General features: G+C 43.2%; 5 protein-coding genes across 5 annotated transcripts; 1 reads left to right on the plus strand and 4 right to left on the minus strand.

Annotated features, from left to right (window-relative positions):
• Window positions 1-1,245: 1,245 nt before the first annotated feature.
• On the minus strand, window positions 1,246-4,089 carry LOC101760343 (bet1-like SNARE 1-1). Its single transcript, XM_004974191.2, has 5 exons — window positions 3,944-4,089; window positions 2,583-2,730; window positions 1,861-1,917; window positions 1,724-1,783; window positions 1,246-1,640 (listed from the first exon to the last, which is right to left on the minus strand). Exons 1-5 carry the CDS (start codon window positions 3,955-3,957, stop codon window positions 1,551-1,553), a joined length of 369 nt encoding a protein of 122 aa, XP_004974248.1. The 5' UTR covers window positions 3,958-4,089; the 3' UTR covers window positions 1,246-1,550.
• Window positions 4,090-5,173: 1,084 nt separating this feature from the next.
• Window positions 5,174-6,784, minus strand: LOC101761009 (LOB domain-containing protein 29). The gene is made up of 2 exons (XM_004974192.3): window positions 6,311-6,784; window positions 5,174-5,877 (listed from the first exon to the last, which is right to left on the minus strand). The coding sequence occupies exons 1-2, from the start codon at window positions 6,587-6,589 to the stop codon at window positions 5,515-5,517; spliced, it is 642 nt and encodes a 213-aa protein (XP_004974249.1). The 5' UTR covers window positions 6,590-6,784; the 3' UTR covers window positions 5,174-5,514.
• A 5,609-nt stretch (window positions 6,785-12,393) lies between these two features.
• On the minus strand, window positions 12,394-13,726 carry LOC101760209 (RING-H2 finger protein ATL1). Its single transcript, XM_004974874.4, has one exon. It carries the CDS (start codon window positions 13,365-13,367, stop codon window positions 12,627-12,629), a length of 741 nt encoding a protein of 246 aa, XP_004974931.1. The 5' UTR covers window positions 13,368-13,726; the 3' UTR covers window positions 12,394-12,626.
• Window positions 13,727-15,534: 1,808 nt separating this feature from the next.
• On the plus strand, window positions 15,535-16,243 carry LOC101761408 (ethylene-responsive transcription factor ERF096). Its single transcript, XM_004974193.2, has one exon. The coding sequence runs from the start codon at window positions 15,738-15,740 to the stop codon at window positions 16,119-16,121; it is 384 nt and encodes a 127-aa protein (XP_004974250.1). The 5' UTR covers window positions 15,535-15,737; the 3' UTR covers window positions 16,122-16,243.
• A 4,478-nt stretch (window positions 16,244-20,721) lies between these two features.
• On the minus strand, window positions 20,722-21,925 carry LOC101761803 (vegetative cell wall protein gp1). Its single transcript, XM_012846934.1, has one exon. The coding sequence runs from the start codon at window positions 21,881-21,883 to the stop codon at window positions 20,969-20,971; it is 915 nt and encodes a 304-aa protein (XP_012702388.1). The 5' UTR covers window positions 21,884-21,925; the 3' UTR covers window positions 20,722-20,968.
• Between the last annotated feature and the right edge of the window lie 3,409 nt (window positions 21,926-25,334).

The following is a 25,334-nucleotide window of genomic DNA, read 5'->3' on the forward strand; positions in this document are numbered from 1 at the left end:
GCATGTAATTCCTTTCCCAAAATTCAATAGGGTATCTCAATGTACATGATGGAAAAGTATAAAACACCGGCCTGCTGTATATATTTAAGCGTTGAGGTTTGAACAATGATGAAATCATGCTGCATTCAACTTGCTTATTAGTTTGTGTTAGAAAAATCAATCAATCACTTGGACAAAAAATTAAGATGCAATCATCCGTACTGCTCGATCGGATGTCAAACCTTACATATATATTAATTATTTTGCTGCAGCTGGTGCGGTCGGGTTATATGGAATATACTTGCATACATCCAAATGAAGCTTCATCCGTTAGCGTCCAATCACTTGCAAGAATCGTAAATTTTCTGGTATTTTAATGATCAACCTCCGGCGGCTAAAACGGATTATTTCTGCGCTCTGAACAGAAAGCAAAAAGGACAAATTTGAGTTGAAAACTAAAAAGGGTTTATGCACATGTGTAGCAATGAAGCTTTGTTATTATGGTCCTACGTACTTACCCTCGTTGGAGGTAACAGACATATCTTGATACGCTTTCAGGTACATCTCCAAGTTAATTAAGCAGTGTATTATGCATTACATACGTTGAGAGGAGGACCACCGGACACGACGAGTTGAATGATTAGTTTAGTGGTGACGGCCCATATAAAAGCTCCTAATGATGCGTGAAAGGAGATCAAAGATGTGCTAGTGATCTTTAATGACAGACAGCTGCATGCTAATACTATAATCTCAATGGGCACAGATTCCTGTTGCTAGGCTAATGGTGGTCCATATGCAGAGTAACAAGGATGATGGATCCTCCCGTCACGCCGCCTCCCTTTGTTTAATTTAAGCTAATAGCCTCATCATGTAAGATTAAGATAAGTACTAAGCTCGGTTAACACGACACGCGTATGTCAAAAGAAGTGCAACCAAGAAAACCAATTGGATGGTACCCACCAGGGATCAACAGTCATCAATCATGCATGGGATGATGCAGAAACTTAACTGCTGATGAGTTTAAGGTTTGGTCAGGGTTGGGGCCTAATGCACAAGCAAAACTTGGCCGGCCTTAGAGTCGTCAGTAAACTCAAAGCAACACGGCATCCATCCCTCACCGGAATGCTTGATGCGTCAGATGAGATGAGAGGATAGGCAAAACCAGGTTCAGGTTCGATTCACTCACCAGTCACCACGACAGACAAAAGTTGCATTTGACATTTGCTCCCCCCGCCCACTTGCGCCATCTATCAGACAGCACTGGAATCCATCGATCCGGCCATATATCCGAATTCCCAGCAAGGGCACACATGAGCAAAAATATCCAAAGAATTTGGTACAAATGCAGCACATACAGCATATCCTCCCCCCTGGGAACTGGAAAGGTTTCACCAGGTTCATCCATCCATGCATTACAAACAAACACTGTGAGATCAGATCGCAGCAGCATATCACCTCTCAATCCACCAGTGCTCCTTTTCTTTTGAGAACCATTGCTCTGGTCATTAAGTTTGGAAAATGGGATCATACAATCAGGCAGTTACGAGCTGATGCCACAAACAGCTATGCTCCTACTTGGTAAGGTAGTATACGAGCAAGAAGACAGCAATGAAGGATGCCACCATGGTAGCCATCCTGCGGCTTGATTTCGTCTCGAAGACCTGCCAAGTAAGGATTACTTTTTGCGAGAATAAAAAATTACCATAGGAAAGAATAGCTCATGTGCAAATATCAGAATCCTTACCATCTTGAACTTGTCCACCGTTCCAGAAAGAAATCCTCTCGAAGCATCCATGTCACTACCCTGAATCGAGAGTTAATGTATCAGAGTTTTATTGACTGCATGACAGCGTGGTGACGTTGCAGGAAGGAAACTAGTACCATTCTGTCCAGCATTCGGTTATGATTCTCCACTTCTTCGTGAATATCACCAGTCAACTGAAGTTACAACAGATTCAGAGAAATCACAGTAAAGATCAATAAAGCTGAACGATGTAGGCAGAATCAATAAAATGTGTAAACCAGAGCAGAACACACAATTTCAACTTGCTGATCTGTAAGCATGATCTCAGATAGGACGATGACATTTTACTGAGGTAATTCCTTGTACTCTGTAAGCACGTAACACTCAACTCGGAAGGTAATTTTACTGATGCAATTTCATATACTCTGTAAACACTGTAACACCCAGATCGGAAGATGACATTTTACCCATTCGGTTTACTGATCTGTACGCATAAACCCCAGAAGCAAAGTAATTTCACGTCATCTTCATGACAGCAACACTGCATATGGTATCTGTAACCGAGCCATATACCAGCTGGTTGGTCAAGAAATAGTGTAGCACTGGCATATCTAAATGGAAAATTCCAATTACCAAATTATTTGCTTCAGTAGTCACCTTTAATATTTTGGTAAATCAATCGATAATTTCTAAGCAATTGTTAATTCACTTCTATTAGAGAAAGCTGTTCTGATCATGTCCAACAATGTGAACCTTTGCAAACTTAGTAGGATATTAAGGTTCTATCAGGTCCGCTGAACCCAACAAAATGCTGAACTGTTGAAATGGTCTGCAAAGATACGAAGTAAAGCCGACGTACTCTTTTGAGAATGCTGACCCTATCGTGCAAACTGTCCATAGCTTGGTCATTCTCATGCTCATGAATTTCACGAGAAGAGTAAGCTGGAGCTCTTATCCCACCTTCTTCAATGCCATCAAATAAAGCAGTTCTGTGATTGCGGAAGTCCCTGCCAAGAACAAAAAATGGATAAACAGACATCATTACAGTTTTGCTAACAACCAAAGTAGTAAATCACTTCCAACGCACTGCATAAGTAACATAGAACAAAGGAGTAGTTTTCAGTGTATCTGTCTCTTCTTTCATCACTTTTGTACAAATTGTATATTTTTTTTTTATGCCTTGTCTCATATCTACTGGATCTTGTCATATGTCATGCAGATGACATGTAACCACACATGGTAAAAGGGAATTTTTGTGCAAAGCCATTACCACAGAGATGATAAATGAAACTAAGAGGAAGAGAAGTCATATGTTAATTTGGGAAAAAGGAGGATGAGGAACAGTGTGAGCCACTCTATGAGGAAACCGGAATGCTGCATGTATGCACTTGCTAGCTGGTACTCTGTTGTTGAATTTCTTGAATTAGATTTAGACCCTAATTTACAAGTTAAACCGAAGGAACACAAAGCAATTTCAGTAGGGAAGTTTAAACTACCAGTAGACTAAGAGAGGGACAGTGACAGTCTGAATGAGGACGCCTGTGAATTAGTTGGTATTGGTGGTGCCATGAAAAATGAATAATGCTGGGAAGAGTAAGAGAAACTAATGAAAATGCTTACAAATAATGACACATCTTAGCCAGATTTCAGAACGAACCCATTCCATTTCTAATAAGTAAGACAAGGAAACAAGAACAAACAAAGGTAAAGTATGGGGATGGAACAGATCATTATCATATCTAGTATACAAAGCATTCATTTTTTCAGTTAATTCAATGAAAATGAGTCATGATATGGCCAAACTGGCTGCCATGGACAAGGAGCATGCGTGATTCAGAAAGAAACAATGGATATGGCAATTTACTGCTTAGTAACACGTCTCGTCAGACGAAATTAGCTGCTAACAGATGTATTGCGGAATCAAAAGGCACTAGTAATTGGGGAATCACTTGATGCATCACAGGAACAATGAGATTTCCTTCCCCGGACACAGAGAGAAAGGGCAAGCACGAAATACAGTAGAAAGGTGGGGTTACCCGCCGGAGTAGCGGGTATTGCAAAGGAAGTGTCACCAATCAATACAGAAGTAAACAAGCGGGCGGACGTGATTACATCAAGCAAGCACATCGCAACTGTAATAAAATAAAAATGCACAAGGGTTTCTACCCACTGCGAACAGTCAATCGGAAAAACAGAGAGATAGCTTGTCGAGATCCTGACCTCCTCGAGTTCATGGGACGCGACCTTTACTCACGGAAGAGTTCACCCGAAGCCGATGCGGAGGTGCGGGTGGGCAACGAGATCTGATGAAAGCTTTGCGCCTTCGTCCGCCGGAGCAAGACGAAGCAAGCAAAGGGGGCCTAGTAGCCAGTGGAGATTCGTCTGACTAGTGGGCCCAAACTGTAACCGATTTTGGGCAGGCCGGGCAAGTAACTGGGCCCATCACGTGTCAGTTACACTCCGGCCCATTTTCATGCGGGAAGGAAGCAGAAGACCTGGCCAGCAATAGCTGCTGTCATGAATCCCCTCCGCCGCCTCCGCACTCCGGCGATCGACGGCGCCGGGGAGCCCTCCCGCGGCCTTTGCCTCGACGCCTAAACGATACTTTCTCTCCAAAAGGTAACACAGAACTCACTCCCACGGCGACATTGCTATCCAGCGATGCTGCATTTGCTGTAACGGTGCTAGTTTTTACACCGGCCATGCCCAACACCCGCTCGACGATATGCTTCAAGTCCGTACAATAGTGTGGGAGACCGACACCCTAGGATACCAATGATGGTGTCTGGTAACTGGGTATGTCTGTCATTTCTTGTGTATTACAATTGTGCTCTACCCTGCTTAGCGAGGAGCAGCTGCTATGCCTGTCCAACATAGGACCTGTGATTGTGAAAGGATACCCCAAGTGTTCTGTGCACTGATACCTCCCCCCACCCCCAAGGCACCAACCCACCACAACTCTAAAGAGGATAACCAAGACCTACCTTCCCCTGTTTCTTAATTCTTTTTCTCAAATTCAGTAACTGGCTTGGGTGACTTTTCTATAAACAAAAAACAAACTACCTTGGGTGATCCATGTGGCTTGTGCTGATAAAGGGTATAAACATCCTGTGAAAAGACGAGGCATAAATACATAATTGTTGCTGTAGGTGACACCCTGAATGAGAATTGATGTTAACGTGTAAGCACGAATTTCACTGATCCTATTAAGCATTATAACTAGCATACAGGATGTTATAGCTTTCATGTGAAGCCTTTGTCCGGAAAAACCTGAGTCCACCTTCAGTACCCCTTTCTTCCGGTGGAGGGGAGATAATGTTCTTGTTTTTTCAGTCTATATAACCATACTTTGTCACAACCATTGTTTCTTCAAAAAAAAAGGAAAATAAATGGCTAAAGATACTTCTTCCAGAGTCCAACAGATGTTTAGTTTAGGGGGTTTTGCAAGCATCAAAATTGCAATTATACACTGAAGAACCATCTGATTTACACATAGCAGACCAAAATGCAGTACCTTTATTGTCTTTTTTCCTTCCATGTCGTACTTAGCTTGCAATAAGTGATGCTTTTCTAATTAAAAACACAAACTTCAACTTAATTCGAACTTCAGCATTGTAGAAACTAGGATTGCTAAATTACAATAGTGCAGCCTGACACTTAGGTATTTTATGTCTATATCATCACACAGCTTGCTTCAGTATGCCCATGCTAGAAAACTTGATCGACATCTGTAAGATATTGTTACCAAAACTGTTCGAACTTGTACAATAACTACCAAATGCATCAACTTTTCATGCTTCGTTGAGATAGGAAAAGGCTACAGACTGAAGGTCGTCCATGTCATGGTACCCACTCCCTTGCATGTTGCAAGAAGGATTGCTGTTGTAGTCGGGCATGCATAAATCTGGCTCATAACCTTCAGAATATTGAGTTGACACAGAAGTGAAGCAGTCATTTGTAGAGAATAGCTGACTTTCACTCTTTACTGAAGAATTGCTTGCCATTGTTGGGTGGAAAAAGAGCTGCCCATCTTGCATAGAAGGTGTTAATATTTCGCGCTTCTCTTTTTGAGGGTTTGATGTTAAGGATCCATCTCCGTACCCTTGTGTTGTCTGAGCTTTGAATGACTCTAGTTCTGCTTGCAGACTGACCACCTATGAAAATTTACAAGTAATGCACTCTGTCAGTCTTGATTTCCATGCAGTGTGAGTTATTTTTATATAGAGAGATTTTTAAACAACTAAGAAGACTATGCATTATCAAAGTAGTGAACAAGAATTCTCACAAGATAGCAAGCTATGACTATGATAGTATCACACTTAATGGTTAGCTGCATTTTGTGTATTTACAATTGTTCTTCTTATGATACATCCAAACAACCATTTTTAATGCTAGCTAGTTAAGTTTGTTTTATGCGTTATTTCACTGCGAGGCCTAAGAGTTTTCAGCATTTTCCAAATTATAGTGGCATTTTTATGAGGCTGCAACTAGAGTGGCATTTCCCCTTTCTCAGTGATTGTGAACTGAACACCTCATTTACGCAGAACTTTGTTTTTTTAAATGAGTGCTAATGTAGAATCTTCTTACCTGTTGTTGCAGAGAAAAGATGTGAGCAACACAGCCATATATTGGATCTTGAAGCCTGGCCTGCGCCTCATATGACATAGTAACTGCAGCCTCGCAACGGTCACTTATCGGGAGATGCATTAGGAGCTTTGAGGCATTGCTAGCCCCAAAGACCTTATGGATAGCGGCAAAGTGCGCAGCCCCTTGCTCATGACAGAAGTATGGGGCAAAGACACACCCCTTCACACACTTCCTGCGTAGGAACTTGCATGCTCCACATGGTGAGCCAAGGCCTGTCATCTTGGGTCTTCTTGTTGGTGCTGTTATTAGTCTTATTCTCACTCCTTGATATGTATGCTATGAATTCTCACTCCTTGATGTGTATGCTATGAAGCATGGGATCATCATTCTCTGCTATTTATAGAGATAGTGAATGCTGTGATTAGCTTGGTATGTCGAATAATTAATTTATATTGGTCTGCCTAGTGGACTACAGGTTTTATTATTTTAAGCATGGTTGTTCCACTCCTTTCATGTTCATTTCCATCTACATACGCTCCTTAAGATTCCTTCCAAAGTGGTTAAATGACAAACGACGTAACACTGAACCCAAATATTTTTGTAATTTATTGTTGATTATTAAATACGTATGTAGCTGTTAAACTTTACTCATATGCAAGTTGTGTGTTAATCTTATCTCATTTTGCTAGTTCAGTGAGGACAGAGTTTTTGAAAATGGATGAACCAAAAGGCATAATATACCAGATATTATGCTTAAAAAATGTGACAAACAAAATTATATTTTCCATGTTTGTGGTCATCTATAAGTACATGTTTAGAAGCTTTGCATTTTGTTTCTGGGATGCAACACATGATTAGATTAGATAATCACTTTTCATCAACTTTATGTGCTACCTATGTGACAAAACAGGTGGACCTCTGCTGATATTCATTCTACTCTACTAGGCTGCCTGCATCCTAATCCCTTCCACACGTTCTCGCTTTAAGACCTTGTCACTGTTATTCTTTTGGAACTATCATAGTGCTAACAGTAGTTACTTTATTTAGTGTTCTTCTCATGGAGGCTACACTACTGATTATGTTAATTGAGGCGCTTGTGCTGTTCTGGATGTTTAACATGTGGTGCAGTTCTTCCATTCAAACCTGTAGTACTTTAATATCAGCAAATTTAGAGAAATAATGATAAGCTTGCCCATACCAAGTTTTCCACTTTCCAGGCTAATGAAAGTATGTAAAGGAAATGAAATGATCAGTGGTCACTACCTGCCACAACAGCGGCATGTATTTAGCCTTTACTATCATTCTCATCTTCCCAACTAAATTGTGCTGTAGACTCAACAAAGCATAATTAATGATGCTTTTTCCCTAATACTAATCGCTTCCCTTAGCTGGTTCATATTAGTTTAATTTTGATGAGAAAGCTGGTTCTTATTATCATTGTTACTTTACTGGCTATTCTAGTTGCCTATGCATTTTCGCTTACATTGACTAGGTTAGCAATCGGTTATAAACAAAACTTTCTTTTCTTCTCCTATAAGGGAGCATAATAAATATTCTCAGTTTATCGGAGTTTTATGGATCTGGAATCACGAAAACGACTTTACTATATAGCTCTTTTCTGCATACTTTGGAAGCTCAATGTAAAGCTCATAAATCAGCATCTTTTGTTGATGGTTGATCTGACACCTACTTGTTTGTGGATTGGCCAGCAGGGTCCATAAGCATAGCTTTCTTTGGGTTTGGTTTGATTAAAGTACACCTTTCTGCTTCCTATTTATTTATAGTTTTGTACTCATTATCCTGTACGTCAGTACGTGCCAGACCTGCAAGATCAAAAAATTAAGGACAACATGCAAACTGAACCAAACTACAACATATCATTAAAAACAGTAATTTAGGTTGTTACTCCAATAGATTGCCACAGGGGAAACGACGCGTGGAGAAACAGTCATGAGTTTGTGTTCTATTATCTGCAAATTTTACATTCAACTGGAGATGTTAGGTTCAAATATTTAGTGAAAGAGCCACGTGCAATTGTAAGTTAGTAATAATGCAAGCATTATTATCTAATCTTTGGAGTCCGGAGAAGGGCCCACCCTGCAATGGAACCAGTTGAAGTGGTTGGGGATTAAAGGATGGAACTACACTAAAGAATACTATTGTTCTAAGAGCTTTAATGATTGCCTGCCAGTAGTACCGTTTGTGAATACTCCTACTTTGCTAATGCATGTCTAGTATTAATATATTACTTTATTATCATCATATTAATTTTTTTTCCCTCAGACTGTAAAGGGATTCTACTCCATAACTTGGATGGACCGTTCATGTGCCTGTTTCCAATAGCTGTTAGTCGGAAGTGGTGGAGATTAGGCTTATATGACGGAATTTAGTCTGAGATGAGATGGCTGGTACGCACCTAGCTTGGTCGCAATTAGGCTGACCGGATAACTTGCTTGTGTATGCTAGCAGCAAGTTAAAATGTGAACATCAATCAGATGCAACTGATGGATTGCATGGGGCTTTGATTGGGCGGTCAAATTTGTCAGCATTAGGATGCTCTAGCACCAGGGATATAAAGAATTTATTTAAGCTAGCTAGAGTTAACTGCTAGCATACACCAAACTAACTAGCTAGCATCCATCCGGTCAAGAGTCAAGATGGTGGACAGTAAGTAGATTAGAGTTGCAATAGGGTCGAACGCACGTGTATGCATGATTGGCAGGTTGTATCTCTTCTTCTTGTCTTTGATCGATCATCATTGTCCACTCGAGTACTGAATATTGCTTGCTTAAGGCTTGATTGGCAGACAAGCTTAGTGTGATCATCTCGTTGCTTGTATGTTGTTGCAGAAAACAGGTATCTGTGTGCCCCGTCGTAGCTGAAATCCAGGAAGCAGTCGTGCAGCTACTCCATCCCTTGGCTTGGATTACAGGGGCCGGGCCGACTGATCTTTGGTGCAGGGGACATGTGAGGCCCCCACCATTGGCAGCATTGCCGGAGGTACGCGAGTCGCGGCGGTCGTTTTCTTCCTTGTCTTGCCTGGGCCGGGCGGTGAGTTGCTAACCCTTGCACGCACGTACGGTTGCTATTAGTTTGTTGCTATTAGTAGAGTATAAACAGGTGGGCTTGTCTTAGTTCCGGTGTAGGACAGAGACATCGTGCTTGGCTCAGCTGGAGGGGAGGCAGATCTTCCTTGTTGAATTTGGGTGCTGCAAGCCTGTAACCCATCACCGATATATAAGACCTACCACCACTTTGTTAAGGCAACTGAATTTTGATCTATGTTGATGATTGTGATGGAGCAGGCTGTGAATCATCGGAGGGAGTAGCGCCAAGGAATGAAGAGCAAGGAGGCCGGTTGCTTTATGTGAGTTATCCCCATCACAGCACCTGCAAGCAATCAAGCATCGGATCGGGGCTGTATTAACCCGTGGCGTGCCGGAAGAGCAGCAGGTTGCTATCTTTGACTGAATAATGTTGGCGCAGGACTGAAAGAAAAGAGGAGAAGAGCTTTGCTGGATGACCTGTATGGTTAGGTTAGCGCGCGGCTCAAGAAATAGCACCAGCTTCCTCTCCAGGACATGACAGGATGTACTAGCAAACAACAACTAACTGTATGAGCACAGCCGCAGGTCTGACCTCCGTTGCGTTGCGTAGCCCGGCGGTGTGTCCCGTCCGGTCGCCGTTGTATTGTAGTATCTCTTCTCTGCTGAATTCCATCAGCCATCCTGACCCGTTGTCATCTCTACTGAATCAATCGATATTAATGCTTCTTCAACCTTTTTCTTCCCCTCCTGGAACGAACACTATATGTGTAGTGGGCGCGTGGAGCTTGAGGAGCGAAAGGACGGCGTCCTGCGTTGTTCAGTCGGAGGCGGCGGTGCGGAGCCGTCAATAAGTAGCTATGGTTGTGCAGTCCCAGATGGTGAGATGCATGGTGACTGGTGAGATGCATGGTAACTGGTGCGGAGGTTTCATGCATGTTAGACATACGTCATATTTAAATGCATATAAGCATTTATAAACTTAGAAAAGATAAAATGACCTACAATTTGAAATGGATGGAGTAATTCGTATCCCACCAGATTTTCCGCTCAATGTGTAGTTATGCACCGCATGGTTGACTGAATCCAGTTGTGTCTAGTGTTATATCTGAAGAATGTATTCGGTGGAAAGTAACCATATGTACATGCAGGTCTCTATGTGTGTGTTAGTGTGTATATTGGAAGTGCAACCAAGCAAGTCCGTGACATGTACACACGGGCTCGATTCCCTCCGGCCCGGTGCAGCAGAATGCAATAGATTCGGATGGGCTATGTTTGTACATGGGCCCTGTAAGGTATGCATGGTAGCCGGGCTATCCGTCCGTGTTAGGATGTAAACGTGCTATATTTCGTACCACCGACTAGCACTTTCAATGGCGAGCTAAGGAGTTATACTTTTGGAAAGATTCCTACATTCAGTTTTGGCAGGAATCATATTCCTTGGATCAAGTGCACTGAGCTTACAATGGGGTGCTTGCAAGCAAGCGTTCGTGCAATGTGTGGGTGTATATGTCGAATGCGAGAGAGAGAGTGAAAGGGGTCCGGTTCCCTTTATATAGGCCAGGGATCGGGCAACAACGTTAAGAAATGGAGGGAGTCTCCGACCTCAGAGGTCGGGGTTGCGGCGTGGTCGGATCTTCCTTGCACCAAGAGGCTTCCTTGTCCTATCCTCTTAGCTGGTCGTGGGCTTCGCACGCCTTGTACGGTGGTTCCTGTGCAGCATGGGCTGCTTACGCACGGCTCGGCCTGCTCCGTGGCGTGCCCCTGTCCCTTCCGCCAACCTCGTGGCAGTGAACGGGATGAGAGCTGTTGCTGACATCCGTGCTGGTGATGAATGGGCAGGCCTTGATTAGTGGCCTGGACGGAGTGTGCCGCTCGTCCCGACTTTCCCTGACCTCTTTAGTGCACTTACGGCCGCACCTCACCTGCGGGACCGTACCGGGCCTAGCATGGTGGCATGGCCTCGATCTTGATGGATCTCCTTGACAGCGAAGGCAATGATGACGCAAGGGCGCGTGGGCGCGTACGGCCGCGTGTGGCCTCGTCTTGCAGACCGTTCTGGGTGGTCTGAAGGGTGTAGCCTCACCCTCAAACCCCGATTAAAAGGTCGGCTTGCCTTGCCCGATTATGTCCTTGGTGGGAGGCGATCAGGGGGCCACGCTCTGCATTTAATACCTCTTTGTACGGTGCAAGTCTCCCTGAGTCAAGGAGTGGGTGAAGCACGGTGAGTCCCTTGCGAGCCCTGCCCCCGAGCTGGCTGAGCTGGCGAGTCAAGGCTCTTGACTCCCAACCAAGGGAGGTCGGGCGGTGGACCGCAACGTCATCTGGGCCCTTTTCCATATGCTTTTAGCTGTTGAGCTTTTAACCTTTTTGTTGCCATCACCTTAAGCCCCTTTCTTGAGGGTATCCTGATACATGAACCCATCACCTAGCAGCGCCGGTGGTGAGTGGAGGAAGAGGAAGGAGGGAGAGGAGGAAGCGGGTGGATGGGCTCGGGACAGAGGAGGGAGGAGGAACCTGTCAATGACGGATGGGTCCCACCGGTACGCCGATTACTATCAGCCCACCATTTTTCATAAAAAATTAGTTTCGCCGCGTACTCACCAAGGCCACCACCGCACCGCGTCTCACACGGTCGGGTTGGGTGGGTGGTGGATCCACAGCACATGATTTCCACCACGCATGTGCTGCGCCTTTTTTTTTAATTGCCGCCTAGTTTCTTCTCATATTAATTAGTAACAATGCATTTGTTTATCTGTGGTATGCATCACAGCCGACAGTACAATGCTGTTTTCTTAAGGGCGTCTGAAATCGCACGATTAGTTTACCATTGTATACCTAGCCTGAGATCTTTGCACAAGCATATCATCAAACAATGTTACCCAACATCTATCATATTTCCTCCATCCCAAATTCCTAAATTATAAGTTATTTTTGACTTTATTAAAGTTATAGACTTTATTATGCATTTAAATATACCTTATGTCTATGCATATAGAAAAACTAAAATAACTTATAATTTGGAACGGAGGAAGCATCTGACAAGCACTCACATCGTACTACACTCTTGTTCGGTGTCCAACTTTGACCAATGATCGATCAAGACGGAAAAAGAATGGTACTAAGCAGTATGTATATCACATTATGTATAGTAAGCATCTATTCTAGCTACAAGTTTTTTATAAAAAAGAGAGCTGATGAATCGGTTGAATTGAATGTTGGGGGGAAGGAATGCCGGCTGCCGTGGGCGGCAATTCAAGTCAGTGAGCTAGTCAGAGTGGCAGGACCGCACTCCGGGATTCCCCCCTGCTGTGGCTGAAGGAGAAGAAGGACCGCCGCAGCCTCCTCGACGAACTGTCGGCGGCGGTGTCCCCTTTGCCGGCGGCTTCTCCTTGGGAGGCCGAACCCTGCTGCAGCAGCAGGATCCTCTGCAGAGCGAGGTAGAAGCGCCTGTCGGTGGACGAGTCCATGGACAGCGACCGCCGCACCGGCAGCAAGTTATTGGTGCTGCTGGGTGTTTCCTCTGCCTCGGGGCAAGTTGTGGTAGCAATATCTATGACGATGCCGTCGGCAGGCTGAAGCTCAACGACGGCGGCCCTGCAGAGCGGGCAGTTGGCGGTGGCCTGGAGCCAGGCGTCGATGCAGTCGATGTGGAAGGCGTGGAGGCACGGCGGCAGCAGGCGGAGCCGCTCGCCGTCGCGGAAGTCGGCCAGGCACACGGCGCACTCGGTTGCTGCGGTGCCGGCCTTGGCCACTGGTAACAGCTGCTGGCCGCCGTAGCGGAAGGTGGGGATCCGGCGTATGGCCACCTCCTCGAGGCCGCCGCTCCGGCGGGGTGGTTCTTGCGTAACGGAGACGGCGACGGAGATGCTCTGGTCGGCGCGCCAGAAGAGCAGGCCGCAGCGGGTGAGGAAGAGGTAGTAGGCCAGCAGCAGGAGCGCGGTGGAGAGGATGCCGACGATGGACACGGACAGGATCACGAAGCTGCTGCCGGGCACCGACGACGACTCCATTAATTGGAATGGGAATATGGGATTGCTGGACTGAATGAAGCTTCTGAAGACGATGGGTAGATGGTGATGGAAGAATGGGATTTGAAGCGATGGACGATCATTACAAGTAGAAAGAAAGGATCGAGGTTGGTTGAAACTGAACGCGGGTTCCTTCCTGCGTGCTCTGCTTTTGGTCCTTTTTGCGCGTGAGCACCATCATCGCGTCAAATGCAGCTGCAGGCAAGGACCAGGAAGAAGAAGGAAACCGTGTGGTTGGCAGGCCGGCTTTTTTTTTCCCGGTGTTCTCTAGTGGAGACGAGACGACTTGACGACTGCCCAAGTCACAAGATGGAGCAGCAGGCACATGCACATGCTGACATGCTGTCCAACAGTCCAAGTCCGACGACTACCGGGGCAGGGCTTGGATTGGATTGGATTGGATCACAAGGAAGTCACTTGCTGACTTGCAATTGTTGCATTCTCTCTCAGCTCGCTACGTATGAAAAAGGCATGCTGCAGCTACTAGACTGTACTCTACTCCACGTCGTCAGGTGGACCATCTCTCTGCTTCCTTTTCTTATTCCCCAAAAAGGAACTCCCTCACTTGGGCTCTACCGTACCCGAATTAGTTGACCCAACTAATATGGATGCCAGCCCATTCAACTTGCAATACCAAAGCCCAGTAACTGCGTATTCCCTCCGTTCCAAAGTTATTTTAGACTTTGGTACATATAAGTGCGTAATAAAATCTATAAATTTAAATAAACTAAATAAACTAAAACGACCCGGTTACACAACTGCCAGGTGTAACCATTAATTATCCATCCGTTACTTCTTGCAGTTGTATCCATATCGCACGTAACCATGATTCCAAAATTCCTAGCCCTTCATTCTGAATGCAATTGTAACTAAATATATATGCAATTATATCTTGCTCTGCTATAGGCTATAGCAGCTAGCCTGCTATGGCCAACAAATCCTGGCCGAATAATAGCCTATGCGATACTAAAAAAATATAAGTTATTGTTCATACTTTTGGCCGAAAATTACTTAAAAATTTCAGAAATCTTCATACTACTCCAGTAAACCAAATTAAATGGCTACAAGTCTGAAAAATAGCTAAAGCTTATGCTTTAGGCCAAAAATCATCATACCCCTCTAGTAACCCCGGAACGACTAGAAAAGCCAAAAACATTATCTATAGTTACTGATTTGCCCATAAATATGTCAAAATGCTTAAATCTACCAACCTATACACAAAAACAACGACGACTTGGAATACCTACCATTTTCATTCTAGCTATCTCATCCTTATCCTGCCTCGTCTACCCCTACTTCTCACACTTCGTTCAAACATAACAGATAATTAGTAAGCATCACGAATTGATAAGCCATTAGTGTCGTGGCTCACTAGTAAGTAGTAACAAATAATAAGGATCACAATATATATACGTGGACAGTGTAAGTTCCAACAATTAACTTATGAACATGCCATTACAATTCCATTAATCTAGCTAGCAAAGTGTCAATTTGCCGTAAACTATTCAATGTAGCAATTGAAGCACGAGATCTAACCATGGGCACATGAATTAAATATTGTCAACTTAATGACAAGGTATATATCGTTATTCTCTCCATCACCATCAACTATATATATGCTGAATTATATTTAGTTTACATCCACTGATGCATGCATCATCCATCACAATTAAGGGATTCTCTAGCTAGCTATGCGATGATAAAAATTTCAACATACTACATACTAGCTCTGAAGAAATTAAAGCATGCACAGTTGAGATTGAGATCGAAACTAAATAAAGACCGTACGTACATATTGCGATGACCATCCACGTACAATGCATTCAACCGCAGCATATAAGACCACGCATTTACTAATTATTAAATGAAATTTTATATTCTTTAGTTAAATTAGTTGTTCTTAATATACAATTACATATATACACATGCAAATTAATATATAGCTGCTGAAAAGAGCTAGAGGGGGTGAGGGCCCCGTCTTCCACAATGTCTCCTCCATCACCGCGAGAATCAGCATCTTCCTTTGTCACGAGCCATGGCCTTCCATTAGCTAACTAGGGCTTCTTACTAGCAAGCCGTAGCTTCTGTTAGTCACCTTAAATACACGGCGCCACCATCGCCATCATGTCACACCGCAAGTAAGCAACCAGAAACCACACTCAGTAAGCTAGCAGTGTGCAACAGCAGCTACTACCTGGTTCTCTCTTAGCTTGCTGCATGCTAATCACTACTTGTGTACTGTGATTGCAGTAGCAGTTAGGGTTAGCAGATCCCGGATCATCGATCGGATTGATCAAGCTAGCTAGCTGATCGATTGGGATTTGCATCGACGATCATTAAGCTAGCTGATCGATGGAGGGCGGTGGATGGGATGATCAGGGGAAGGACGCGGGAGAGGCCACCAAGTACCGCGGCGTTCGGCGCCGCCCGTCGGGCAAGTTCGCCGCCGAGATCCGCGACTCCAGCCGGCAGAGCGTGCGCGTGTGGCTCGGCACCTTCGACACAGCGGAGGAGGCGGCGCGGGCGTACGACCGCGCGGCCTACGCCATGCGCGGCCACCTCGCCGTGCTCAACTTCCCCGGCGAGGCGCGCAACTACGTGCGCGGCGGGTCGTCGTCGTCGTCTTCCCGCCAGCAGCAGCAGGGAGGAAGTGGCCGGCAGGTGATCGAGCTGGAGTGCCTGGACGACCAGGTGCTGCAGGAGATGCTCAAGGGAGGTGACGGAAAAAACAATTGACACACATATCGTTCTGATCTGGTGACTGCATGCCCTGCCCAGCACCTACCAGCTCGGTCTTTCATTCTTCTGATCAACCTATATTAATTATAAATCTACATGCTTCTCAGCAGCTTGTTCAATTTCAAGGCCGGATTTCTTATCCTTAATTAATAATCTAAAAAAAAGGCCTGCTCAATTTCTTCCGTGTGCATGTATACCAAGCTTGGAAGTTAATACAGGATCTGTTTGCTCAAAAACCAGTGATGATCTGATGATGACCTGATCATCATCTGTGACCCATGTATATTGATCTTAATTGCATAACAATAGCACGTGCTTGCTTTGCTTAAATAACCCATTAGCCTTTTGTAAAGATCGCACTCTCAGCTCCTATGTTTCCGGTAGTGCATGCATCATCAGGGATATGATCGATCTACTGATCGATGAAGGATCCGAGCTGAGGTGCTGCGATATTGCTGATTGTGTCTCCACTCAATCTCCACATTATTTTTCAGTATTAACCTGTGGTGAATTCAAGGTATAAACCTCTCATGCATACACCCAGATATATAGCTAATCCAAAAAGACCAACTAATTAATAACAAGATGCATATGGTTTGTTGGTTCCACACAGATAGAAGAGCATAAAATGCTCGACAACATATATTCAATTGTTATGCGTATGCATGTAAACAGTTAATGATGTATGAAGAAGTGGCATAGATAATCCCTAGCTTTAATTTACCACACGAAATAATCTCTCTGTGGCCTTTTGCAATTAAGCACATTCATCCTCCGTTCTTGTGTGTACGCAGATTGCATGTTCTGTTGCCATGGTGACGATCAGAGCAACCGTGCAAAATTTGGCACTTTCAGGTTGCAACAGAGGTCACAGCAATCCTTTCCAAAATAAGCTGCTCTAAACTGCATAAAGTCATATATATGGTTTTAGGTGTGACCATCCATATTTGAAATAGTATATGTAATTAAACTGCTATGTATGTGAAGCTGGTATTAATAGGTTTCAAGTTTCATTATGAAATTTATATCTTTACCTATGCTGTTATATGTACTTTAGAATATATATAGTAACTTTGCTATGTTCAAAGTAACAAGCAAAGTACTACATTAGAATATATATCTATAGTATTTTTGAGATCAGGTGGCAATTCTAAACATTCTACTACTGTCACAATCATCATATCAATAGCAGCATTTTTCTTCTTCCTCAATCACTAATTAAAATACAAATATATGGATTCATGAATTTGTTCCAGTAAAACATATAATAAAACATCAAAAGAATAAAGAATATTTTTCCTACTTCATGTTGTATATATACACTTGTTGAACCTGAATATCTATATGAAGGGGAAAAAAAGTGTTTTGGAGGGTTGTGGTGAAATGGTGACACGTACGGCATGGATAGGGGTAGAATAAATAATCATTGGGTATACATTGTACACAGCCTGGAGCTGTGTCATTCAACCTATGAATAATTATGTGGGTTCATTAATTATTAGGGAATCATGAAGAATTTCTAATTGTTCTACCCTGCTGTGTATATAGGCCACCATTGTAGGTGACTCACATTAGCTCCTAGAATTTTTTTTTAAGATAATGGCATATATCATATCATCTTGAATTTCTATAAGTTGCATATATAATTCTTGCTTTAACCACGGCATTCTTGTCGAAATAGAAGTATCCAATTTAGTCCTAGTTCGTGTATTAGTTGTCAAGTAACCAAAGGTGTCTCTTCCCAAAACCTTGTAGCGCATTTTCACATCCATCCACTCTTCATTTAGCCATGTACTTTGGGTTCCTATTCCCTCTGCTTACATGCACGTTCTCTTTTCATTTGCATGCCAATATGATTATTATCTACTAGACATTTTTAGCCTCTATCGGGACAATGAAATTGCATGCATGCAAACGCTTCGTTAACCTGTTATTAATCATTTGGATATACTAGCTTAATTAGCTGTATTCATTTTCCATTTTTTATCTATTTGGAAGCCGAGTGCTAATTCTTAACAAGATGAGACACATCTATCCGTCACATGCATAATTTGTCGTCACTTAAGTATTACATTAGGCTACACAGCTTGTGAAAAGTCGTATGAGCTTTACTCAACAAATTAGCGCATAGCTGGCCTATAAATAAACCTGGAAGAAGACTGGCCTTCAAATGCTTGGCCCTCATCATATCCTCCCAAATAATAATGTTAAGCTTGTCCCATAACAGTTTCTTTACATATATACATATATTGTGTAGGGACAGTTATGAAAAGGTTCTGTTGTTTGAGTTCAATGGATGCAGTGGTTGAAATCATGCATGCTGCTTTGCTGGATGGTGATGCTGATGCTGTAAAGGGGTGATATGTATACGTAATCGAAATTACGTAATAAGATGAGGCGTAGGTGTTTAAACAAGAGTATAAAGTGGAGATAAAGGCTAGCTTGATTCAGTTATAATTAAGTTGGAAACAGTATAATGCATGACCTACCAGCAGGAACAAACTAAACCATAATCATATACGGCTAGCTAGCAGAGACGACTTTTCTTGCTCCGAATAGATCAGCAGCAATGGGCATGGTTTCAGATTGATTTGTGTTGTGTGGCAGGCATATATAGATACAAAACTAGATTTATAATGAGTAACCAGTACTCTGGAATCAGATGCATTTTCTAGCTGGTCCTTTATTTGGTCTGGGCAAAGGTAAACTTTTTGTGCCTTTGTTAGATTTGCGGATCAACCTTTTTCTAATCAGTTGGGAGCTGAGAGTGAGCATACCAGCTTCTAGAAGGAATTAGCTGCATGCGTGCCTGACATCAAATTTTTTTGACGACACATAAGCACAAAAAGAAGCTTAATTCATCGCCAGTAAGTAGAAGGAGCTAGGAGCATGCATGTGGATTATATATACTAGGCGAGAATTTGATGCTCTTGACCAGGGCAAGTTGAAGCCAGTACGTCAATTCATAGTCATGGATGCATGCATGCGGCAGAGTATGCAGTACCGATATTTCAGATTACTGTATGACAAAAGAAGAATGGCTCTCTCCTCTCCTCTGAATTGCAACCAAAAGAGACAGAAGCACACACACTGTACACTGTGCAACAATTCCATCTCTAAGTTAACGTGCCGTTGATTAACACCTAGTGTTGCCATAATAAATTGAAGAATCATCAGGAATAAAAAATAATATAGAGCATGTTTAGCAGCACATGTAGTTGTTGTTCTTTTTAAGGAAAGGCGGCATATATATAGTTGAAGAGAAGGTCCGGCTTTATTCAGTTTTCCAGCCAAGTGGGCCATATTCCCACTTGAATCGGCCCATATGGCTACGTAGCTGCAATAATTGATTGTTTTTGTTGCAGAGGTCTGTCGACTTGTCTGTGGATGGTCGGGGCCATTTTTGGCCCAATTCGTGAGATATATAGAGCATGTTTTTTTTTTCTTTCTATTCGCTTTCGATACTGGAGGAGTAAGGGCATTTTAAAATTTTGATGAATTATTTCAGCCTCCCACACCGTTCTTGTTGTGCAGGTGTCCATGGATATCTTTGTTTCAGAGAATTTGCTCAAAGGATTATCTAAAGCTCATGTTTTTTTTACCTCTCATGTTGTTGCAGGTCTATCTAACATGTCTCTGGATTTTCAGATGCCGTGGCATTTCCAGTCCAATTCATTAGGCTATAGCTCAATTTTTTTTGGATCTTCCTATTTTCTCTGGATGTATTGGAGGAGTAAGAGCATTTTGAAATTTTGACCAAATATTTGTAAAAAGCTTGTGCTATCCTCGTGTTTTTTAGCCTCCCATATCGTTCAACTACTGTGGAGGTGTCCATGGTTATCTCTTTCTCGGAGGATTCTTGGATCAATGAGTGACCTAAAGCTCATGCTTTTTGCCTCACATGTTGTTGCAAGTCTGTTGGATGTGTTTATATATTTTTTTATTACATGACATTTTCGGTCCAATGCGTGAGCTACATAGCTCAAGTTTTTTATCTTTCAATCCGCTCAGAATTTTACTGATGGAGTTTGAGCATTTTCATTTTTTAGGATCTTTTGCAAAAAAGAAAAAAAATCTTGTTATACTCCCTTGGTACTAAAATGTAAGAGATTTTAGTTTTGTTCTATATCAAAATTCTTTAACTTCAATTAAGTTTGTAGAAAATATATTAACATCTACAGCACATTAATACCAAATAAACACATACATATTTCATGATGGATTTAATGAAATTAATTTGATGTTACGACGATGCATTTTTCTATAAACTTAATGTTAGAGATATTTGACTTTAAAAATAAAACCTCTTGCTTTTGGGAACGGCATGTGTACTGTAGTGCTCTTTGTTCTTGCCACACTACGGATGGGTCATTCTGCCTTTTATTTTTATTTTCAGCTTCACACACTAAAACATAAAGCACCAGTACTAACTGGAAATAAATCGGATATTATTATTGGATCACACGCCCCTTGCATTGGTACCTTGCTCTCGAAAGCGAAAATCAGTAAATTCTGTAATACTTCTGTTAAACTCATTGCTCTATCAATGAAATAGACGGTGCCTTGTATTTGCTCATGCAACAACAAAAAAATCGAGTACAACAACACACATAAGACTTGTTTCTTTTATTCATTGATGATACAAAAACATAGTACAGCATAAGCACGTGAATGCATGCTGATGATGGAAACACGCACCGGAAAACGTTGATACACATATACGTCCACACAAAACAGTAGTGCTACATGTACATAGCTCACTCTTACACAAATACTATTGCTTGGTCATAGCCAAGAGCTAGATAGATGCATGGGTTGCATGCGCGTTGGTCGGTCACATTCTCTCAGTTCCCTCCCATGGTGCCTGTGCCAATGGGTGACGAGAGGGACGGTGGCTCCGGCTTTGATGGTGTCGGTTTGGGGCCTGGCTGGGGATCTGGCTTGGATGGTTGAGGTTGGGGTTTCGGCTCAGGCTCAGGTGTAGGTTTCGGGCTTGGCTCAGGCTTGGGTTTGGGCTTCGGTGTGGGTTTAGGATCTGGGCGGGGAACTGGCGTGGATGCCCTTGGCTTTGATTTTTCTTCAAGTGAAGATTTGGGGTTCAGCTCAAGCTCTAGCTTTGACGGTCCCGGTTGGGGTTCGGGCTTTAGGTCAGGTTGTGGAGCGGGGTTATTCGGATCCGGTTGCGGTTCTGGCTTTGGATCAGGCTGTGGTGTTGGTTTGGGTTCCGGCTTCGGGTCAGGTTGTGGCGTGGGGTTTGGATCGGGCTGCGGTTGGGGCTTTGGGTCAGGCTGTGGTGTTGGTTTGGGTTCCGGTTTCTTGTCAGGTTGTGGCGCAGGGTTTGGATCAGGCTGCGGTTGCGGCTTCAGGTCAGGCTGCGGTTGGGGCTTTGGGTCAGGTCGTGGTGTGAGGTTTGGATCAGGCTGCGGTTGGGGCTTTGGATCGGGCTGCGGTTGGGGGTTTGGGTCAGGTTGTGGTGTTGGGTTTGGATCAGGCTGCGGTTGGGGCTTTGGGTCGGGCTGTGGTGCCGGGTTTGGATCAGGCTGCGGTTGTGGCTTTGGGTTGGGTTGTGGTGTTGGTTTGGGATCTGGCTTTGGGTCTGGTTGTGGTGTTGGTTTGGGATCTGGCTTTGGATCAGGTTGTGGTTCGGGCTGTGGTGTTGGTTTGGGCCGTGGCTTTGGGTCGATCACCCTGCCACAGGCAAGGTCAGGAACACTTGCAGCAAGTGTGAGGACTAGGGCCAAGAGGAGAGCGGACCTCATCGCGCTAGCTGCCACTGGAATCGTAGCTCTCTGTGTGGTTGCTTGTGCACAGATGGCAGAGAAGGCATGGGTGATTTATAGGCATGGAAGGCGAACCGGCGCTTGACGCGCGTCCATCTCCCTGTGCGTGATTTTGCCATGGCACTAGCAGCTTGTGGATGTGCAAATCACTGTGCTCCATTGGTACTTGTTCGTTCGTACGACGTAGACACCCTGTTAGTTGGTGACTAGGAATTGTTAACGGCAAAGTATATATATGTTGACGCTAGGTATCAGATCACGCGGTTATATTATCTGGTTAAAAGCTAGCAGGCCAGGAAAGAGCAAACCAGCTTGGCGATCCATCTTGAGACCTAACTTTTCGAATTTGCAGTGAATGCATATATATACGTCCCACGTATGTATAAGCGGATTATTATTTGGGAGGTGAGAGCTAGTGAGATTAATAAAGTTGAGGTAATAGTTGGTTAAAGCAACTTTAGCAGACCTTGGAGTCTCCATCTCAGCAATACTCGTACATGAGGCGCACTGATGGGCAAAGCAAGATAAAGAGTGAACACCACTACCGGATCGATCAGAACGGACCAGTGACAGTGTGTCAAGTGAGTAGTGGTGCGTACGCGGAGAGAGTTCTGAGTAGCTCTACTCCCTCTATTCCTTTTTATCTATCGCTCGAGCGACAGGTTAAAAGGGCGAGCGACAGGTAAAAAGGGATAGAGGGAAGTAAGTTTATCCATCTTATAAAAATAATATATAGTTAAAATATTAATAAATTCTTCAATGGATCGTGTTATAGCATCGTATTGTTCGAAATATCTTCGATCTTACATCCTCTCTCGTATCCACAAAGTATGGAGCCCACTGTCTTTTCATGAGCTAGCTCGATCTTTCTCTCTTCTCCGTGTAAGCAAAATGATGAGCTGGCTGAGGATCGATGTCTCGTTGGAGAAGGCCTGAGGGATCGGAGGCGCGCGTGCGCGCGCTCTCTGTACTAGCAGCTACCGTTTGTAGCGATAGATCATCCGTATCATGATGCATCGCGCCGCGCGTGCATAAAGTAAGAAGCTTCCATCGATGGCACGATGCATCATGCATGCTGATGGTTTCCTACTTTCCTTTCCCGCCTTTACCTTCGCTTTTCCATCCATCCATCCATCCATCCAGCACCATGGGCCATCTCATCTTCCTCAGCAGTAGATAGCTAGATCTCCAATTCCATGCCGCACTGCACTGCACGCCAGTATATCCCAGCTAATTCTAACAGTTTGTAAGTTGCATTTGTTACACAGTTTTGCAACCATGGTACATATATAGGAAGCATATGATCCTGTATGCCTACGTACCTGTGACGATATGATTGTGATGGAGATCACTACCTACATACTATATACCAAGTCACGTACAGTTGCTGGCTAGTAACTAGTAGATAGCAGCACAGCATTTCATCCGATCCTTTATTTTCTTTCCTTTACCGGTCTCGGATCGGATCGGATCGGATCAAAAGGAACCAAGAAAGAGGCCGCCCAGCAGGTGAAGGATCGGACACCTGGCTCGATGATCGTAAAAAAAGGGGGCTAATTACCATGGTGTTACATCGTTGTCATTAAATTATATATTCTATAGGCAATGCATGCACTGCATGCTCTGCACGAACAACACTTGCTAGTGTGTTTCGATATAGTGCGCTAGCTATCTGCAGCCTTCTTTTTTCCAGTTTCTATTGAATTAGTATCTTGCATGTACAGTTGTAATTTGAGCTCCCTTAACTGAGTTTGATGTGCATGCGGTTTCCCTCTTGCTCTCATCAGACTAATCCAATGCCAATGCAGTGATCCACTTTGTGGTCACTGTTTTCCTTTGGGATTTTTTTTGGACTTGGGACGGACAAAGAAGCTAGCGTCTCTGTCGGCCCAATTAGTTGTTGGATTTCACCCACAAAAACTGGCCCTACAGCCCAGATAACTTCAGCCCATACAGTTACCTGTTAGTCGTTTTTCTTCTTCTAATTGGGGAACCGTTAGAAGAACCGAAGATTGCTCCTGAATTCTCCAAACATTCTGCTCGGCAATACTTTAGTGAAATCATCTACAAGCTGATCTTTGAAAAGAATCAAACGCACCTGTAGCTGCTTGTTCACAACACGCTTTCAAATAAAGTGAAAATTAATTTTTATATGCTTAGCTCTTACATGAAAAATAAAATTTGCAGATAAATAAGTTGCACCCACATTATCACACCATAAGCATAAGCGAGGTATTTGATCCGAAAATATACCAAGCTCTTTCAATAGAGATTCCAGCCATATTATTGCAGCCTCGGTACTTGATCTACAGTTGCTTACTTCCTAGCACTCCAAAAAATCAAATTTGGACCGAAATAAAATGCAAATCCTCCTGTAGATCTTCTGTCATCAACACTTTCTGCCAGTCAACACCAAAAAAGGCACTGATCAAAGTAGAGCTAGACACATGAAAATTTGGACCAGTATCCAACGTATATTGAATATACAAAAATACTTTTTTCACAGCTATCCAATGAGTATCAGTGGACACATGTTGAAACTAATATACTTTGTTAACCTAGAAAATTGGAGAGAATGCATGAGCTATAGTTGCCATGGTTCATAATGAAGTGTAGAATACTCTAAAACTAGATATTTTAGTATGGTAGAAATATAAGAAACTAGATAAGGATGAGGAGGGTTCTAGAGTTAGGATATTTTGTATGAAAGAGTGTAGAAGTTGCCACATGGCTACACCACAATGATCATAAACACCTATAAATAGAGGTGCTCCCCTCCCTCCTAGCCATACCATGGCATAAGAGGTATCAAGTAGGAGATTGCAAGGTAGCCATGTAGTGTAGTGGTATCATGGTAGGATATACACATAAAGAGTGTGCAAATGAGTCTTGTATCAAATTGAGTCCATGTTCTCTTAGATTTGGTTAGTTTATTTTCATAGGGTGTGATTGGATGCCTGGGCTTGGTTTTGCGTGACTTAGATCTAAACCAAGCAAAGCAATTCATGCAAAAAAAATAAGCAAACAACATATAGAATAACCATTATAAATGTTTATTTGCGATAATTTGAAACCTATTGTTTCAAACATTTATATTATGCATGGTTTAATAAATTACTTTTCTATAAAGTTGAAGTAGTGCTTCGCGCTGAGCTCGGTAAAGATGGTGCTGGTGGTTGTTGTTGTAAGGAGTTCTGTAGTTCCGGCCTCCATTATGATTTAATGTGGCCCTAAAGATCTGGCTGGTTTTAGCAGAAATTTTCCAACCATCAACATAAGGAAGAGAATGCATGATTGTTCTATACTGATCTTTTGGAATTTTGAACTTGGCATAGTCATGCAATTCCTTAAAGAGAGAAGGATACGAAGTTGTAGGGACTACCTGCATGAATCGTGAACATTTCACGGGCCCAAAAGTGGTTCCTCATAA

Source organism: Setaria italica, chromosome VI (genome assembly GCF_000263155.2).
Source record: "Setaria italica strain Yugu1 chromosome VI, Setaria_italica_v2.0, whole genome shotgun sequence".
NCBI classification, from domain to species: domain Eukaryota; kingdom Viridiplantae; phylum Streptophyta; class Magnoliopsida; order Poales; family Poaceae; genus Setaria; species Setaria italica.